The sequence below is a fragment of the Rhinolophus sinicus genome, linkage group LG02 (assembly GCF_036562045.2).
Source record: "Rhinolophus sinicus isolate RSC01 linkage group LG02, ASM3656204v1, whole genome shotgun sequence".
In the NCBI taxonomy this organism is placed as follows: domain Eukaryota; kingdom Metazoa; phylum Chordata; class Mammalia; order Chiroptera; family Rhinolophidae; genus Rhinolophus; species Rhinolophus sinicus.
Window position 1 is genome coordinate 179,337,743 of NC_133752.1, and position 18,830 is coordinate 179,356,572.

Sequence of the window (18,830 nt, forward strand, 5' to 3'; positions counted from 1 at the left end):
GTACACAGTACACAAGCCCGTATACACAGTACACATGCGTGTACACATGGCTGTTTGACTCTTTCCCATGAAATGTTCTCAAGTAGTGAGTAAGAGTGATCCTCATTAGACTCCTAATACAGTTTGAAGTGAAAAGAAGAGGAGGGAGTGGGGAGGAAGATGGAAAAGACAGGGTGCAAGGAGGATGGAGGGGAGAAGAAGAGAAGAGTGGAGGGGAAAGGAAGGAGGAGGAGGAGAAATGGCAAAAGAAGGTTACAAAAAGTATACCAGGTTTTACATTTTCGATGCGCTTACTTTGAATTTTGCCAGTGTTACTCTGTGACTGTATGTGTAAGTTGAAACATGAAATTGCCAATACATGTCCGTTGTTGAGCCACAGAAGTGGCATCTTAAGTGGCCCAGGCTCTCATTGAAGAGACAGATTTGAGGACGGTCTTTGTGAACGTGAAGCCTCCCCCCACCGTGGGCAGCCTTTGGTATGCCCCACTCCTCAGCACGCCAGTGTTTCTCAGGGTTTCCCAGCACTTGTGTGACCTGTCTGCCATGTACTGCCCTCCTTCCCCCTCCTCCTCAGCCTGGTCCTCATTCCCCTCCCCTTCCCCTTTCTCCCCCCCCACCTTCCTCCTTTTCCCCCTCTGCCTTCCTTTTCCCCTCCCTCCCACTGACACTTATCCAGAGCCTGCCCTGCACGTGGCATAAATTAGGTGACTCCCCTACCTTGACAGCTGGGCTCTTTTTTTCCTGTTGTCTTTTTCTGTCATTTGCCAGCTACCATGTCTTCACTCTTGGCTGAAACTGCACACCCCTTGCTTTGTCCTAATAGGGAAGTTTTCCTGCCACGGCAGATAAGCATTGAGCATATCATTATTTTGATGCTATATGTTATATTTTTAGCTCATTCCAGAATATTAGAAATGGGCAGAGAAAAAAAGTCGAAAATGTGTGCAAAACTTTGCAGAAGGCATCAGAGGAGAAGAACGAATGAGCTAATGGTGTCGGGTTGGGGCTGAGGCACTTGAACCATCGTCCCTGCAAAATATGCCCTACCCACCCCCTCCTAGCGAGGTGGTTAGTAGCATGAACTCTGGGCTAGGTAGCCTGGGTTTGACCCAGCTCAGTGATGGTGGGGGCTTTGCTTGGCCTCTCTGGGTCTCAACTGCCTTTTCTGTAAAATGGCTCTACTAGTAGATTCTATTCGTACCCCATGGAGTCATGGTGGGGATTAGCTAACACATCGGTGCTGAGAACAGTGCCCAAAACACATTAAGTGCTACAAAGCATTAGCCCGAGCAATAATACAGATGACATTTTCCTTCTTGCTAATGTGAAAGGTTCACACAGGAGCAATGGAGAAAATCAGGACCTTTGTACTCCCTTCCTGAGCGGGGCCCATCCAGAGGAATGACGGCTCTGCACCGGTGAGCGGGCCGGAGCATTTTGTTATCTCTTTAATGACTGAAGGACAACCCCAATTTCTTTACCCATTCATTGCCTATTTTTATGTTTACTCTGTCCTGAAAATTCAGCTACTAAAATGCTTTCATATCTGAATGACTCCTCCTCGCCTCCCCGAATAAAGCGCGACCTCTGTGCGCCCCCTTGGAGCGAGCCCCCACCTTCCCGCGTTCCCCTAGCGCCCCATGCGCTTTGCTTTTAGTGCTGGCCAGGTTCGAGTCCCGCGGGCTGTCTAACTTCACCCACTGGAAGGTGGGTGTCATAAAGGCCCCTTCCCTCGTGGTTTGTGTGGGGATTACATGCGATCATGTGTGTGAGGGGCTCAGCACAAAGTGAGGCGCGTGGGAAGCACACACGCAATAAGGGCTCCTCGTTTCTGGTATCCGTGTTTAGAAAACTGACTGCATTGCTTTTATGTAGCTGTCTGTTGAGGTAGGTGGCTTTCTCACCAACTGTCCTCACGTGGTCTCCTATCTCACCCACTTTTGTTGCTCTGGAACCTTGCGTAGAGTCTGGCACATATTAGTTGCTCAGTGAATGTTAAATGAAGGAGCAAATGGGTCACATAATGAAGTGGACACTACCCACACACACAAGTCACTGTATATGAGGGTTGACATTAATAAGGAAGTGCTGAACTTAGAAACAAACAAGGAATCACTGCCTTTTGGTTATTGTCCTGTATTAGTTTCCTAGGGCTGCTGTAACAAATGACCACAAAGTAGGTGGCTTATAGCAGTATTTTTTCTCTCTGTATTTCTGGAGGCCAGACGTCTGCAACAAAGTGTCAGCAGGGCCCTGCTCTGAGACTCTGGGCAGAATTTCCCCCTGCCTCTTTGGTTTCTGGTGGTAGCCTTCCAACCTTGGTGTCTTTGGCTTGTGGCTGTATCGCTCCAGTCTCGGCCTCTGCCCTCACATGGCGTTCTCCCTGGGTCTCTATCTCCAAATGTTCCTCTTATAAGGACAGGTCTGTTGGATTAGGGCCCACCCAAATGACCTTATCTTCAATAGATTACATCTGCAAAGATCCTACTTCCAAAGAAGATCACATTCACAGGTGCTGGGGGTTAGGACTGCAACATGTATTTTTGGGGGACACACTTCTACCTGTAATGTACATATATTTCACACATTGCTGGGCTTTCAATTAGATTTTTCAAAATTACACACACAGGGAGAGCCTTGGAGATGGTGCTTTGATTCACCTGAAATCAAACAACTCCTAGAAGGAAAAGTGCTCCCCACGACAGGAACAGCAAGTAGATTCAACAGCATATCTGAAACTAGATTCTGTGACAGGCATGTCATAGGGTGCTCACCATGTGCCAGCCTCTGTGCTGGGTCCCTGGGGTGGAAACAGGTGAAGAGGACGAGACCTGCCATAGAGGGATTCAGAGTCTGGGAATTCAGCAGTTCCTGCTCTGGAACAGCAAATCTTTTTAATAAATGACTTAGACGGGAAGGAAAGCTGACTCTGATGGCTCCAATCCTGGACTAGCAATGGCTGGCGTTGGTCTCTGAGGTTCTTTACTCCATCTGCCTTTCTGCGGGTTGCCAATTTCTCATGCATTAGGGAAGGCTGGAGGGTCAAAATTGTGTAGCTGAGCAATGCTAAGGACCTGCTTCCCCTACATACAGTTAGGCTGCTGGACAAACCTAAGTAGAATTGCAAGAAAGGAGTGATGCCCAGCCCAGGACATAGTATATTTTATACGACTGAGGCCCCTGTTCAGCTTGGAAACATACAGGTCATGGGGGGTCGCTTGGATCTGAGTCCATGAGGGGCAGAAAGCAGAGCTGGTAGAGACCTAAATGGGACGTCTAGTTCCTGTCTGGGCATTCCACAGTCACCCCCTACCAAACAGCTGCTCTCTGTCTCAAGTGCTAGGAGATAGGTTTGTTCATTGTAGTGCTGACGGTTTGAATTTTGGGGCAGGGTTTGCTTTTTTCCTCATTAAACTGAGTCTTCCAGAAGGTACTTGAATAATTCGATGTAATAGTAAGGATCTCTTTCAGAGATTTTGTTTACTAACAAGCTTAACAACTGCTTTTCACTCCTGAACAATGTCAGACAGATGTGGTTTTTAAATCTCTCATTTTGGGGATGCTTAGATGGAGAAGAGGGGGGTTGATGCCCAGAGTATGATATAACTGGCCCCAATGACTGCCCACACACCTGTGGGCCTAAGTCTGAGGGGCACAGGGAACTGCTGGACACATGGCATTTACTCACTTCTCAGATAAGCTTTGCGTGGTTTTAGTGACACATCTGTCTCTAGTTGACATGGCCCCTTTTTCCCATCATTCAGCCATTCCTTCAAGGACATACCCGCTCCCCTTGGGTGGTTCAGCAGCTGGTTGGGAGGCAGACATGGAGGCCCAATATCATGGAGCGCGATGTGCAGAACACACGCCTGGGCCGTGATTCCTGCATCTTCCCAGAGAGACGGGAAGGAGTAAAGGCGGGAAGATGGCCATAGAGTTCAAGACCCCTGAGTCAGCTCTGGAGGAATGAGGATGAGTTTACCAGGCTGAGAAGAGTTGGGGAAGGATATTCTGAGAAAGGGAACAGCATGTGCGAATGCAGGGAGGCTTTTGACTTTGCAACGACAGAGTGCTTATTTAGGGGTTGGGGGAGATAAGAGGTTGGAAGAGTGAGTGGGAAATGTAGCATGAAACGTGTTATGCAAAAGAGATGGAACTTTATGGCGAGGACAACGGAGAACTAATAAAGGGCTGTAAGCAAGGGAGTGCCATGATCAGGTGTGCATTTTAGAAATAAACATCTTTGTCTCCTCTTAGGCTTCGCGGCATCGATCGTGTCACACTCTGACCCCACAGCCCCGATCTTTTTGGCCGTTTACCACAAATCAGTTTCTCTCTGCTGGCTGAGTTGGCACTATCACACCTCCTCATCAGGGCTGGCATGTCCCTCTCTAGAACTGGCCGGGAGTGGAGAAGGAAAATGGGGCGTCTGCTGCTTGCAATACACTGGGCAACTGTCTTGTGCTCAGAGCAGCTGAAGCCACGGACTCTCAGGGTTGCTGCAGAAGGAGACCTGGAAGCTTTACAATCCCTCATCCTTTTCCGTCCAACAGAGCTTTTGTGCTTGTTGTTGGCGGTGAGCGTTCATCCCAGGGGGAGGCGAAAAGCATTGCCAGCTCCCTTCTCAGCAGGAGATTGAAATGGTGATATCATGAAAAATCCTCCCGTCTCCAGAGCAACATCCAGGCTGATCCCCACAGTGTACCGAACGGTCCTTACTTAATTATAAGGGGTTTAGAGGAGAACAGTCAAGACAGAGTCATTAGCAATACATTCCTGGAAGTAGGATGCATCCCCTTCTTAACTTAATTGGATAATTCATTTCAAATTGGGTGTGCAATCACGACAGGAAAATGTTCGTATTAATAATACATATCTGAGATTGACCGCCGGTGCCAAGAAGCCTGGCCCTGGCAGAATTTTTTAATTCCCCAAAATAAATTTTGCGAAGATAAAATGATGTACTGTCTGTTGGAGTGAAGAAAGAACAAAAGTCCAGCAAGCGTTTGTATCCTGGAACTTTCTAGAACACCTATGTTGGTTACAAAATTCCGCAGAAGACCCATCTGTTCTGGACTCTATTCGGAGGTGTTTTGTGCATCGAGGGTGCCCTCTGTGCCCAGCTCTGGGTCTGAGTGTTGAGGGCCTGGTTTCGTTAGGTGGTGTTTTTTTCCTTTATGTCTTGTCAGCAACTCAGATGGTTTGAAGTACAACAGATGGCAACTGGGCTTTGCCTGGGGGCCGAGGGCATAATCGGGGCCTCTCTGCAAACATTTGGTCCCAGAAGCTGCCTAGAGACCCGTAGGGTAGCTGATGGCTCATGGAGGTCGTCCAGTCTGGTCACATGGCCCTGGGAGATAGCACCTGGCGCAGGGGTCCAGCCTGAAGGGGGGACACTGCAAGGTGATTGGGGAGGCTGCCTGTCTTACATGGGCTTCCAAGCAGCTTCCCTGTGGCACTCACTGTTCCTCAAATAGGGCAGTTGCTAAGAAACACCCCGAGTTTTGGGACTACCTTCAACACTGTGTTGATGAGGCTGCTATGCCTGGTGCTCAACTGCCAACACTCCGGCAGCCTGGCCAACTCTACTTACGTCAGGCTGTGGCCCAAGCCCACACTGGTTTGCCGGCGTGAGCCCTCCTGCTGCTGGGTTTCTAGCTGCAGGAAAATTCAGTGGTTGTGTAGACAAACTGACAAAACCCCTAGCATTCACAGAATCACCATCCACCCACAGGCCCAGCTGCTCCTCTGCATGGCCTCCTCCCCACCTGGGCTCCAACAACAGTTTATCTCAGTTCCTGCCCCAAGTTTGTGACACAAGGAGAAAGAAGCTCACATGTATGGAGCATTTGTCTTAAGGCAGGCACTGTGCTGGATATTTTTACATTTATTGGCTTGTTTTCTAACACACGAAATGCCTAGCGTTATGGTTGGGTATGGGCCCATTATAGAGGTGAGAATACTGAGTCTTGAAATTAAGTAATAGATCCAAGACAAAGCAGCTAGTAAGCGGCAGAGCTTTCCGCCTAGTAGTCTTGACCCCAAAGTCCGTGCTCAGGATTAGGAAGCTGGAAGATCACAGTTACAGAGCCATGGGCCCAAACTTGAATCCCATATTCCTCATATTGCTGATTATTACCCCAGGGCAGGCAGAGAGAGGAAACCAGTCCCCAGTGTTTGTTGTTCGAAATGACAATGGAAAAAGTGCTGGTAGCATTCTGAGCCAGCCGAAAATGTGAAATGATCATTCTAGAGGCCCCAGTGCACCCCAAACTTCCTATGTGTCCAGATGACACTTCCTGAAGAAAACCAATCAGAGCACCCCTCTGCCTGAGTGCCTCTCAGGTCCCTGTGGCTCCAAGAGACTGCAAACTCCCTTCACCATCTGGCCCCACCCGACTGCCTCCTCTGCACGACCCTGGCCCCACCGCTCTCACTAGCATCTAAGTGTCTACTCAGACGTCATCGTTGCGTGGGTGCTCCCTCTGCCTTTCCTGCCTGGCCATGCAGCTCATCCTTAAACTCCTTTGTGCTTCACCTCCTCCAGCTGATGCCTGCACTGGGTGTCACCTCCTCTGCTCTTCCTCTGCTGTCATCGTGCCGGCCTCCCTGACTGGGCTGGGCACTGGTCTTCCTTACCATTCCCAGCATGTCTGCGGCTCGGGCGCCTGCTGTTGCCCAATGAGGGTAGGCTGAACGAGCATGGAAACAAGCAAATATGCTTCTCCGTACCCTAGAAGGAAGTCTGTCATCTTTGAATGTCGGCGCTGGAAAGGACCTAACAAAACACCCTGCCCCCTGCTTGCCCCTCCTTTAGCAAGTGAGAACCCAAAAGGGGAAGTGATTTTTCAAGAAAATCGGTGGCAAAGCCAAAGCCAGGATGAGAATGCGCTCCCAGACCACCTGTGGCTCTGAGTCCCCCAGCCATCTGCCAGTGTGGCAGGAGGCCACTTGGAACTGGAAGGTCATTGTTGGTAACTGGAAGAGCACATGTACTGGGGAGCAGTTTTGCATTTTATTTTATTAACACTGGTGGCCTTTAATAAAAATACCCTTGGGTATTGAAGAAAGCCAGGAGAGAGACAAGACTCCGAGTCCAGCGAGCACAAGCCGCTGTGAGCCAACCCAGAGGGGGTGGGAAAATGCTCATAACATCCAGCCTGAGCCCCCTGGGCTGGGAGTCCTGCGGGCTCCTCTTGTCTTCCGGGATTTCGGGCCATCAAGTGTAGAGCGCCTGTTCCCACTGCAGCTTAGCCTTGCCAGAGAAGAAAGAAATCTCAACCCAAACCACAAGGAAACATCCCCCGGGAGTCGGCCAATTCCAAGACCGAGCTGGAGCCCTTTATTGGCAGCATGCTATTCTTAGAAGTTGGAAGTGGGGTGCGCGTGGGTGTTATGTGCATGGGTGAGTGTGCACGCTCCAAAATTAAACTCAAAGCCCAGGCGTCACCGAACCCAGTGCCTACAGCAACAGGACCGTGGGACGGCAGGCTGTGCACTCAGGGAAGGCTGGGCCTCCCCGCCCCGCTCAATAGAGACTTCAAGAAGTAGGTTTAAGAGGGTATGTTTCCCAGGGCTGCTGTAAAAGTACCACAAACTTGGTGGCTCACAACAGACACTTATTCGCTCATAGTTCTGGAGACTACAGGTCTGAAACCAAGGTGTGGGCAGCACCGTGCTCCCGCTGAGGGCTCTCGGGGAGGATGCTTCCTGGCCTTTTCTATCTTCTGGTGGCTCCTGGCAGTCCTTGGTGTTTCTGGGCTTGTAGCTGCATTACTCCAGTCTCTGCCTGCCTTCACATGGCCTTCTTAGTGTGTCTGTCCATGTCCTTCCTCTTAGAAGGGCATCAGTCATGGAATTTAGTGCCCACCCTAACTCCATGAGGACTGCATCCCGACATCTTTAACGACTTACATGTGCAAAGACCCTGTTTCCAAATAAGGCCACATTCTGAGGATCTGGGTGGATGGGGGGCGGGGAGGAGGAGACACCATTCCCCTCACTGCCCAGGGGAAAGGCTGCCCCATGAGAGGGTCCTAGGAACCCTTTCAAAGCTGCTCCATAGGGTGGGTGGCAGGTGTGAGGTGAGCCTGCCCACAACAAATTCCTGGCAGAGCCCAATGCTGCCAACCAGCTGCTCTGTGTCCCCTGGGTTCAGAAGGCGGGGAATGAGGAGGCAGGGGCTGCCACTGCCCATGCCAGCAGCAGTAAGACGCTTCTAGGACAGAGGCCGAATTCACTTCCTTCTCTGCTCCTCAGAGCCTAGCAAGGAGCTGTCCATATGAAAGTGCCTTAAATGTTTGTTGAAAGAATGTTTGCTTGTTACAGAGCAGGAACTTTGACTCCTACAGTGAGTACTTGTTCTAACTTTGGAGAGAGGACAGTTGGGTTCTGTGTCAGGAAAGAGTGAGTCAGACTGTGGTCTGGAAGGGAACCCAGATGAGGAGCTGAAGAAAGGGTGTTGGCTGGGAAGCTGGTGGCCTGGAAAGTCGCCTCTGCTACTGCCTAGTTTGTGAAAGCAGCTTGGAGCCTGGGGTCCCTCATCTATAAAGCAGGTACCAAAGGGTTGTGAGGCTTACGTGAGATAATGTGTAAGTCTTCTGTAAACTGTAAAGTCGGGTACCCGTAGGAGGAATTTAGATTACTTGGAGGCAGAATAAAATGGAAAGACAGTGTGAAACAATGAGGACGCTGTGCAATTACATCACTGCTTGCTAAGCGAAATTCCACTGGGTGAGGTCATGTTTTTGAGGACCTATATGAGCTGGGGGCATTGACATATGTTCTTTTAGAAAACACTACCCCATGAGGTATTTTTATTCCCCTTGTAGAGGTGAGCAAACTGAGGCCTGCAGAATTTCGGTAGCTTTGCCAAGGTCACCGTAAGTAGTGAAGCTGGGATTTGAACCCAGGTCAGTTCACCCAGTGCTGGTTCCACTTAGCATCTGGCCCATCAAGGCTCCTGGCCTGTGCCCTGGGCGAGCAGCTCTGCTGCAGCCTGCGGATGACCCGAGTTGCTGAGCAATGCTCCTCGTGCTCCCTGCGAGCACTTCTGCTGCTCAGTGGGGGCCATAACCAGGTTCTGTATGTGGACATTAGCTTCCTGTTGTTTCCCTGTCACCCTCATCTCTTGGACGTGGTCTTCTGATGGCCAGTCTGCTGCCGTGGGACTGCTGGGTCCCTGGCTCCTCAGGCAGGGTGTCCCATCAAAGCAGGCACCTCCTGTACCTAGGTGGGCAGAGGCAGTTCTATTTCCAGTTAAAGAACAGGCCTCAGGGATGGCTGGCCTCCCTCACCAGGAGCTAGAAATAACCGCTCTGACAAGAACCATGCTTCCTTAGCAGAAAGCTGGTTTTCCTGGGAACTCTGCAGTTACCCCACGGTTACTCGGGAATGCAGAGCCCCACGGTTCTGGCAAACTGAGCGGAGCTGAACCTCTGAGCCAACACCAGCTGCTTTCTGGGAGAGGGTGTGGGGGTGGACAAAGGGCTTCAGTCTTGGCTCTAGATAGAACTGGGTTCAAACTTCAGCCCCACCAGTTACAAGCTGCATGATCTTGGGCTAAAAAGCTTTTTGAGCCTGCTGCTTTTCTTTTTTTATTTTTTTAAAAAAATGTCTTTCAAGTAATACATATATTAAACACATTTTTTAAAATGTGAAAATGCAAGTAAGCAAAAAAAATTACAAATCAATGGTAAACCTATCACCATTAAATTTTATTATACACCTTTCAAAATTATTTTTCTCTTAATATACATAATTATTGCATTAAAATAATGGAAGATCTCATGTGTTGTTGTTTTTATTTTAACTCAATGTATGTTTAAAGACATGAGAAAATGTCAACAATGTATTGTGGTCTAAAATAGTTTCATGGTTGGTATTCCATGGGAAGACCCAGCATTTAACGTACCTCTATGGGATGGGAAATGGGGCATGACCTCACTTCCAGTCAAGACCCTCAACTTCATCTTTAAAATGGGATCACAGTACCCATGTTGCAAGGTGGCTGAGGCAGGCCCTTGTAAATGCTTCTTTCCTTTGCCCTTTCTAGTCACTGGTTCCTTTCATGTACCACATCTACCACAGCAAGATGTATGTCCCCAAAATAAATCCATCCTGCTTGCCCTGCCCCAGGAGCTTGGTGGCACACTCAGGGCCAGCAGCCTGCATCGCCCTCCCTCAGCAGCTGAGCTGAGGCCCAGGACACAGCAGACACCATGGAGCTGGGCTGCTCCTGCCTGTCCAGGCAGGCGTTTCCTGCTCTGAGAGGCACTGAAGAACATCGGAGATCAGCTGGGGTGTCTGGTTAGTGTCTGCACCACTTGTCGGGCCAAACGGGGGTGTCTGTCCTGAAGCTGCCATGGCCTCTAAGTGGGACACGTGGATTCCGCGATTGTTTGCATCTGCTGCCACCTCCCCCCCTCCCACCCCTGATTAATTGGAGTGTGTGAGGTTTTCTTCACAGTGAATGTCAAATGCTGGCCACACTAAGCATGACATACTTAACTGTTAAGCCTTGTGTCTATTTCTTGTCTGAACCCAACTAAATAAAACATCATGTTTCCCCTGCTTGGTCGAAATATGTAAACCAGATGTAATTCTGTTTTCCATAGCCCCATCTTGTTATCCAGAATTGTGGACAAAGCAGGAGGAATATACACAGCCTTCTAAGAGATTTAATTTTGACTATGCAGTTGTCATTGGAGCTGATAGCGGTTTTGTTTCATGTTTGCTCAAATGGGGGGTGTAACAATAAATAATACGTACTAAGAGCTAGTATATATTGCAGGCGTATCGTGTGTGGCTGTTTCAAGTGTTCTGCTATAAGCTTGATATGGATTATTTCATTCAATTCCATGAGGCAAGTGGCAGGTCAGTCCCCATTTTGTAGATGAGGAAACTGAGGCACTTGGCTAGTAAGAGATGGGTGGCATTTGAACTCAGGCAGTGACTCTGGAACTCTAATCCCAGTGGCAGCCCTTGTCGAGTGGGTATTTATGGAAAGATGCACTGCTCTGTGCTCTGTATCCCGCCCTGCTGTGGGTGCTGGGTTAAGGAAAGGGTGGGCTATTTGCTCGGAAGAACCTTCTGCACAACCCTTCCTGCTTGCTTAGTAAGCTGCTGACAATTCTTGTCTCGAGAACAAAATAGGAAAGTCACAAAATCCGAGGGCAGGAGTCCTGCAGTTCCTGGCAGCTCCCAACTGGTAGAAAATTAAGGGGGGGACAGTAGCCATACTGATGGGGACCCACTCCTGGTCCAGCTCCTCCTCGAGGGGCACTGGTGAGAAATGAGAGCTAGGTAAGAAGTCGGAGGACAGGAAAGCCCCATGCATGCCCTTAGATCAAAACCAGGTTGCCTGCCAGGCCAGAGCCTCCATACACAGCCAATGCCCCGTACGAGGATAAGTGAAAAGACAGTTTGTTAAGCTCTCGCAGGACCGGGGAGGTCGTAGGGGGCTGCATCTGGCCCCTGGGATCTGTCTTAGGGCTTTTCATCTAAAAATGTCAGCACAAACAAAGCACATGCAGGTACACGAATGGGACACAGTCACATGGAGCTGTAACTAGCCTGGGGAGCAGTCACAGAAAATTGGGCCCCTCATGGCATGATGTCACTGGCTTCCTGCCTTTGTCAGTTCTTTTCCCGGGGAGAGTCGTTCATTCGACAAACACGTATTAGGTTGGTGCAAAAGTCATTGCGCTTTTTGCAATTATTTTTAACCTTTGAAGCCACAGTTACTTTTGCACCAACCTAATAGTTAATATTATCCTAATAACATCACAATTAAGAAGGTAAATTCAAGTCCATGAGCATCCCTTCATTCCCTAGCACTGTATATAATTTTTTTAAAAAATCACAATACTTAATAGATTTCTAATTTACCCACTGCCTGGGCTTACTGAACAGGCTCCTTCCTGTTCAGTGGGAGGAGGAGACAGCGCTGAGTGTGTATATGTACTGAAACACCCCCATGGACACACATAAGCACTTGTAAGCCTGGGACCTGGCACGGCAGCGGATAGCACTGAGAAAAATGGAATGTCACCTGCTCTCTCAGTGTTTTTTGTCCCTTTCGGGTGACATAACTGAGGGAGACTCTCTCGGGACACCTCAGTTGCCAACAGTAGCTGGTGAGTCAGGGTTTCTTTGCACCAACCACTCGGCTGTAGTCCTACGCCAGACAGACGGCTTGGGATTTCAGGCTCCTGCATTCTCAAAACACCAGCTTGGAAGCGGGGAGGGCAGGGGTAGTTTCGGGACCGTTCTTCCACTTTTGCCCGGAACTGCCGCCCGGGATATGTAGGGGGGTGTTGTTCTCCCCTTCACCGAAGTCAGCCCGTCCTTGCTGCCTGTAACCTCTGATGGAATGCCAGGTCAGGGGTCCGTACTGGTTGTGAATACACATGTAATGGGACATTGTTAGCCAAGAGGCTGGTCCTGTGTGTGTGAAGGGAAGAAGATGTGTGCAACTGTTGCTCTTAAACCGCACTGGAGAGAGTCACTTAGCTCAACCAAACACAGACAGCATTTGCCAGGTTACCAGGCAACTGTAAGCAACAAATACTTGTGTCTGGGAGGAAGGGGTGAAAAAAAACAGACTTTTTCTAAACATCCTCATCACTTTTCATATTAAGAGCCCATCCCCAAGCGTTCTTGTGTCCTGGGCTATCTCAGCCTGAGTCTTGTGTCACCTTTCATTGTGGCCAAGTGCTCTGGGGTCAGACTGGCCAAATACTAGCATGTGACTATCGGTAATATATATTCTCTGAGCCTCAGTTTGCCCATCTCTAAAAAGGGAGCAATACCAGTTCCAACCTTTCAGAGGATTAAATGAGTCTAGAGTGTTCAAGTTCTTAATACAGCCTGACAGATACATGTGCTCAGCAAGTGCTACCTATCATTATGACCCTATTATACTGTGAGTTTTCCAGCAAGCTCCTCATGGGGCAAACTCTTGGAAGGAAACCTCCCTTCAGAGACCACAAAGAAATCTTCAAACACACATGCCACAGATACTGTCGTGGGGTCTGCCCTGGAAGTGAAGTGAGAAGGGGCTGTCAGTCCAGGTGCTAGGTATTCACCTCTGAGTCCACTTACCTACCTAGGTCCCCAGCAGGAGGCATCCCGGTGGGGGGCTTTCCTTACCTGCTGTCCTCATAGGAACAGGTATCCGGGTACAGAGTTGGGCTCTCAGACGGCTGGGCTGGAGCTGGGCTGCGTCACTCTGACCTCCTTGTTTCCCTCTTCTCACTCATTTCCCTTGCCAATCTTCTGTCCTTACAGAGGTTTCAAAATATCCAGGTGCGTGGATCTAATACATCTTTCCTGTGGGTCTCTAGTGAGGCAAGACCTGTCCTGGTTCTTTCCAAAGGCCGTTTCTTCCTCCTTTTGGTCAGCTCCGTAAATTGCCCCATCCTCGTCACGGTGTGACCTTTCCCTAAAAAGCTCTCTTGGTGTCCTAGTGGCTCGCCTTGTGGAGGCACTACTGACGGGCCCTTCCATGCATCTCCTTTTTTTACACTCAGGGTTTAGCATGTTATGGCAGTTGATGGGCAGCCATAGAAGGTTCCCACCATCCTCCATTTAAACATAGAAGGTTCTTCAGATCCCTCGTGCGTATGAGGGCAGTATGCTAAATGAAATAAGTCAGCCAGAGAAAGACAAATTCTGTATATCAGTTACATGTGGAATCTAAGAAAAAAATGAATGTATAGAAAGAGAGTAGATGGATGGTTTCCAAGGGCTCAGGGGTGGGGGGAATGGGGAGATGCTGCTCAAGGGTACAAACTTCCAGCTGTAAGATGAATAAGTTCTGGGGACCTAATGTCCAGCACGATGCCTAGAGTTAACAGTACTCTCTTATATACTTGAAAGTGGCTGAGACAGATCTTAAATGTTCTCACCACCACAATTATCTGAGGTAATTATGTGAGGTGAAGGGTGTGTTAAGCAACCTTATTGTGGGAATCATTTCCCAATACACGTGTATCAAATCATCACATCATATACCTTAAACTTATACAACGTTGTATGTCAATTTATATCTCAGTAAAGCTGGGGGGGAGATTCCTCATGTTCTTTTTTTGAACAGCTTTATTGAAGTATATAATTCACATTCCATCCAATTCGCCCAAGTATTTAAAGGATACAGGTCAATAGCTTTGAGTATATGTCCAGAGTTATGCATCCATCAACACATTGGGACATTTTCACTACTCCCCTAAAAACCCTTACCTTTTAGTTGGCACCTCTCAATTCCCCCATCCCACCTCCAAACCCTAGGAAATGACTAATTTCCTTCCTGTCTCTGTAGATTTGTCTATTCTGGATATTTTATATAAATAGAGGTAATCATACACTATGTGGCCGTTTGTGTCTGGCTTCTTTCACTTGGCATACTGCATTCAAGGTCCATCCATGTTGTAGCATGTGTCAGAACTTCATTCTTTTTTATGGCTGGGTAATATTCCATTGTAAGACTTTTACACCACTTTTTTTTTTTTTTTTTGGTCATAGAATAAGCGTTTATTATCAGAGCACCTCCAAAAACTGCTTTACTATACACCACATTTTGCTTAACCATTTGTCAGTTGATAGTCCTAGGGGTTGTTCTTTGTGTTCCTTTTTATACATCATGTCCCACCTCTCTCTCCCTGAGATCGCCTTTCCATTCCGAACCTTTTTTTTTTGAGGTGAGGCATTTTTATCCTTTTTATCACAGTCTCAAATTAATTATTGGTTTGCTTATGAATGTAATCCTTGCTCAGATATTCTGTTCTGAATACCATAATAAAATTAAAGGTTGGTTCTTTAAAAAAAAAAAAGTTTACAAGACTTGCCAGAAGAAATGATTCAGACCATAGTTTCTTTTTTCTTCTGGGTAATTATTTAGGCTCAACTAAATCATTCCATTGAGATGAATGTTCAACAGGCTGAGGATAAAATAGTTTTCCCCCAGGGAGAGAAATATTATGTGTGAAGAACCAAAAGAGCTTAGAATTTTAGCAGAGGGACATACCAGGCAAGGATGCTTTCTTTTTACTAGGAACTGACTCTGGATCAGGTGGCAGTGGTGACACCCTCAACCCTTTCCTGCTGAGAACAGTTTCTCCCTGGTATGTTGTCTACCCAGGCCAGTTAGGCCCGGGTGGTACTTTTAAGTTTCCCAAATTTCTCTGAAGGTTGGTAAGAGGTTTTCAATTTGGCTAGTGTTGAGTGTGGAATGAGGTCCGGAATGAGTGTGGAATCCCATATCCGGAGTAAATGGGATTTGGTGGGTTAAACTGCAGGCCCGATGACCACCAGTGTCCTGCTGAATGAATCGTTCAGCTTTGACTCTGATGTGCTCGGTACGTGAGCCTCCTGTGTATGGTGCTGAGCAAAGTTCTGCCAGGATTGGCATTATTGGGCTTTCCGGTGCTGAATGGAGACCTTGTGTGTCCCTCCCTCAAATGCCTGCGCTGAGGACTTGCTCCCCCCAAATCTCAGTGGCTTGGTAAATACGCCCTTCCCTCCTGACTGCCACGTAACTTCTCTTCTGGGGTTAGAGGATCCATTTAAAGACACAGGCAAGTTAGCAGGCCGTCATGTAACAAGAGGGAAGGCAAAAACAGAGACACCAAACTGTGATCACCAAAGGAACGTCAACGTTTAATTAAATTTCACCTCTATCATATCTTTGAAAGTTGCTGAGAGAGTAGATCTTAAAAGTTCTCATCACAAGGATAAAACAAATTGGTAGCTCTGGGTGGTGATGGATGTTAACTGGACTTATTGGGACGGTCATTTTGCAATAAATGCAAATATCAAATTATGTCGCACACCTGAAACTAATGGAATGTTATCTGTCAGTTATATTTCGTTTAAAAAATTTTGTCTCTACTAAGGGGCTGTTTGATTCTCTGCTCCCAAATTGGTGTGGGAAGAGGAAAAAGCTCAGGTTTTAGAATGAGTCGATCGTGGTGGTTCTTGGGCAAATTACTCGCCATCGCTCAGCTTTGCTCATAAGGATGATAGCTGCCACCCTGCAAGAGGGTTAGTGTGAGACCAAATGAGATACGGGTACAGCTGAGACAGAGTAGGCGCTCAATAGGAGCTCCTTCTGAAGCTCTTCTCTCCCAGGTGATTTTTTTTAACCCTCATTCATACCTAAGTTTTAGGAGGAACAGTTTGTAAGGAAGCATGGAGTCCTTCCCCACACGATGGTGCTGCTACTTCCCTGTGCTTGAGGGAGACTGTCTTTGTCCCGCTTGAGCACCTCGGAACCCTCAAGCATTCAATAGATATTTGCTAATGTTCCGATTTAATAAACCTCGAGAACAGCACAGCCTTTAAAATGAGGTCTGTTATCCCAAGGGGTCATGACAACTTCTGCAATGATTATTGGTTTTCATTTACTTCCTTATGTTTGAGGGCCAGAGCCGTAAACTGAAGAGTCAGAAGTAGATAGTAACAACTTAAAATACTGGATGAGTGCCATAAATATCCATGTAGACAATTTGCTTTTCCTCCAGTGGCTTTCTTGGCAGAGAATGAAAAAAGGAACAAATGGGTACATGATTTAAGAAAACATGGTGGTGTTTGGTGGTGATAACATTTCTGTAATGCCTCCCGACTTACATAATGCTTTCCCATTATTACTTTCATTGAATTCTCACAAGTCCCAGAGGTGGGTAAGACAATACTGTATTATAGTTAAGGAAACGCTGCCTCTATCACTCACCTACCCTGTGGCTGTGTGGATTATTTAAGCGTTCTAAGCTTACTTTCCTAAGTTTTAAAATGGGAGTTTCATGATACCTGCCTCTTAGGATTGCTGTACCGATTATGTGAGATAATGCAATGGACAATGCCAGCTACACAGTAAGTGCTCACTAAATGGCAACTTCACAGAGAAAGAAACTAAAAATGACAATTTGCCAAAGACCACACACCATTATAACCGGCAGAACTGGAATGCAAATCTAATTCCGCCTCCAACGTTCGTCCTCTTTCCACCACACCTTCACCAAGATGTGTTAAATCAGGCATATGGTGGTGCTTCTGCCAGCACAAGTCCCCATTCTCATGAAGCTCATCCTCGGTTTCTCTGGTGCACTGATCTTTCTGATGTCTCCTTTTGTGTTATTCACAGAACATCATCAAGAAGGTGATTGGGCAGAAGTTTGTGTACAAGTTTGTCTCTTTCCCGGAGATACTGAAAATGGACCCTCACACGGTGGAGATCAGCCGGGAGAGCCTTTTGCTGCAGGACAGCGACTGCAAGGTGCCTCCCGAGGGCCGCGAGACGCACAGACACAGCTTGTCAGCCCTCAAAGGCACGAGCCGCAACGAATACATCCACTCAGGCCTGTACTCGTCCTTCACCATTAATTCTTTGCAGAACCCCCCAGAATCCTTCAAGGCCATCAAGACGGAGAAGCTGGAGGAGCCGCCAGAAGACAGCCCTCCCGTGGAAGAAGTCAGGACTGTCATCAGGTTTGTGACCAATAAAACCGACAAGCATGTCAGCAGGCCCGTGGTGTCCCTGCCCTCCACGTCGGACGCCTTTCTGGCCTCCTCCGTCTCAGCCAAGATCTCCTCTTTAATGTTGCCAAATGCCGCCAGCATTTCGTCCGCGTCGCCCTCCTCATCTCGGTCCCCGTCGCTCTCCCCCAACTCACCCCTCCCTTCTGAACACAGAAGCTTCTTCCTGGAGGCCGCCTGCCATGACTCGGATTCCCTGGAGCCCTTGAACCTGTCATCGGGCTCCAAGACCAGGTCTCCATCTCTTCCCCCAAAGGCCAAAAAGCCCAAAGGCTTGGAAATCTCTGCACCCCCGCTGGTGCTCTCTGGCACCGATATTGGCTCCATCGCCCTCAACAGCCCAGCCCTTCCCTCAGGATCCCTCACCCCAGCCTTCTTCACCGCACAGGTAAGAGCCGCACCCAGACTCAGGGGCTTCGCAGAAAGGAAGGAAGAGCAACCAGAGACCCTTCCTTCTGCCCTTCAAGAGAGAATCCTAGAGCCCGTGTACCAGTCACTGTGTGAATGTGAAGGGAAGTTACTTTTCTACCCCCAGAGTAAGGTAGCCACAAGAGAAAAGGTGGGGTATTGGCTACAGTGGGGTGTCTGGTGGCTTTCTTGCTTGCAGTGACCTGAAGTGATAGAAAGACAGAACATGTGCACACTGGCCATCAAAGCAGCCCCAGTCATTTCCTAGGGAAAGTTGAGCAGGCCACGTGACATTTCAGAAGGCCTCTGGGCTTTACGAAATTTTATGGCAGAGTCCTCTCCGGTGGGGAGCTTGATAAGTAGTCATTTGTTTTCTGTTAATAAGAAAATAGATGTTAAGCGATACATATGGCCACCGCAGTTGTCAGTGTGGAGGGAGGTGTATTGTCCTGTAGTCCCCGATAAGTAGTAATAAGGATCATAAGGGCCATGTCAGACGGTGAGAAAGACTCTTCAGTAGAAGCAGTGCTGCTGTGAGAAAACCCTGGTTTGCGTCAGGAGGGAGAGGAAAGCAAATGAGGAACATGAAAGTCTGCAGTGTTACTGACGCCAAATGAGAAGGCGGCCTTTTCCTTTAAATGCCACCTTCAGATGCCCTTTCTTGTCCAGCTGGCACTTGCAGGGCAAAGGCAGAGCACATGCCTGGTAAATCCTGTTTCTGCTCCCACTGAAACATCGGATGCATTTTGGTGGCAGAGCTAAGCTCATTGGCTTTGGGGTCACAGACCTGGATTCAGTTTCTGGCTACCTTGCTTGGCTGTAAGTGTGACTGGGCACGTGCTCTCTGAGCCTGTTTCCACGTCTGTGAAATGGATTATTGTGAGGATTAA

General features: G+C 48.2%; 1 protein-coding gene across 1 annotated transcript in view; it reads left to right on the plus strand.

Moving 5' to 3' along the window:
* The window catches only part of ELK3 (ETS transcription factor ELK3), a 65,407-nt gene that overhangs the window by 29,043 nt on the left and 17,534 nt on the right, over nucleotides 1–18,830 (plus strand). The window contains exon 3 of the mRNA XM_019732146.2: nucleotides 17,141–17,920. Within this exon, the coding sequence (XP_019587705.1) occupies nucleotides 17,141–17,920 (780 nt within the window). The remainder of the gene's footprint in view (nucleotides 1–17,140; nucleotides 17,921–18,830) is intronic.